Source organism: Aegilops tauschii, chromosome 4 (genome assembly GCF_002575655.3).
Source record: "Aegilops tauschii subsp. strangulata cultivar AL8/78 chromosome 4, Aet v6.0, whole genome shotgun sequence".
NCBI lineage: Eukaryota > Viridiplantae > Streptophyta > Magnoliopsida > Poales > Poaceae > Aegilops > Aegilops tauschii.
In genome coordinates, this window is record NC_053038.3 from 480,885,266 (window position 1) to 480,886,341 (window position 1,076).

The 1,076-nt window shown below is 57.1% G+C and overlaps 1 protein-coding gene across 1 annotated transcript; it reads right to left on the bottom strand.

Moving 5' to 3' along the window:
- On the bottom strand, positions 1-697 carry LOC109770412 (uncharacterized). The gene has a single exon (XM_020329111.3). It carries the CDS (start codon positions 566-568, stop codon positions 221-223), a length of 348 nt encoding a protein of 115 aa, XP_020184700.1. The 5' UTR covers positions 569-697; the 3' UTR covers positions 1-220.
- Between the last annotated feature and the right edge of the window lie 379 nt (positions 698-1,076).

A 1,076-nucleotide genomic window follows, 5' to 3' on the forward strand; every position in this document is an offset into this window, starting at 1 on the left:
AAAACAAATGAAAGAATTTGTATATTCATAATAATCTCATGCATGTGTAACAAGATTACATCGCAATGTCGTGTAATCTTCATGGGTCTCTAATAAAGAATCGCGGAAACAATCTAAATTGTACTCCCTCCGTCTCATAATATAAGACGTTTTTTGACACTCTCCGTCTCATAATGTAAGACGTTTTTTGAGACAAGACGAAGCAGAGTCGTCCCTCCATCTAGAACATGACGGCTACGGCGACCGCTCCGGCGACTGCAACGAAGCTGGCGGCGGACGAGTACACTGCAGAGCTTGCGGGAGTGCCGGTGGGGGCGCCGGTGGGTGTGGCGGAAACCGCGGAGGGTGTCATCGCAGAGGGAGCGTCGGTGGAAGGGGCCGGGGGAGAGGCCATCGGGGACGGCGACGCGGCGGTGGGCGGGGTGGCGAGCGGCGCAGGGGCGGTGGCCGGGGACCTCGCCGGAGGCGCCGGTAGCGGGGCCATCCTGGGCGCCGGCATGGGGCCCTGCGCGGCGGTGGCGACGGCGAGGAGGGCGATGATGGCGGCGACCACGGCGAAGCGAGCCATCTGGTAGCTGTTGATGACGATTCGGAGAGGAGACGAGACGAGATGATAGCAAGCAGATGCTTAGCTCTGTGTGTAGAAGGCTGGAAGCTGTGCTCGAGCAGCGAGTTGTGAATTGGGATGGAGCGAGGAGGCTGGTATTTATCGTAGCCGGAGGCAGCCGGGAGCTGTAACGTTCAAGTCTCAGGCTGTCATCAACGACGCGTGAGTCCAGGCTATCCGCGTACAGGTGGAGAACTTGGCGCGCGGGGACGGCGCCGTGCACTGCAAAGTCGATCCCTTCGCGCAGCGGCACCGCGTCCTGAGCAGCTGCTTCGTCGAAACATCAAGGTTGTTTCTCATGTACTACTAGTAAGAATAGTAATTAGGGGAGGCCTGACGACTAGTTTCAAGACACGTTGCATAGTTGCGTCAGACGTCAAGATTGGATCCACTACCATTTTTCCGTCGAGACTTCGAGTCAGCTGCTGCGTCACGGAGTATATGTTTGGTAGTCTGCAGGCCAGTAGAA

Bases quoted from the DNA above. Each gene is read 5' to 3' on its own strand.
- LOC109770412 (XM_020329111.3), bottom strand. From the start codon at position 568: ATGGCTCGCTTCGCCGTGGTCGCCGCCATCATCGCCCTCCTCGCCGTC.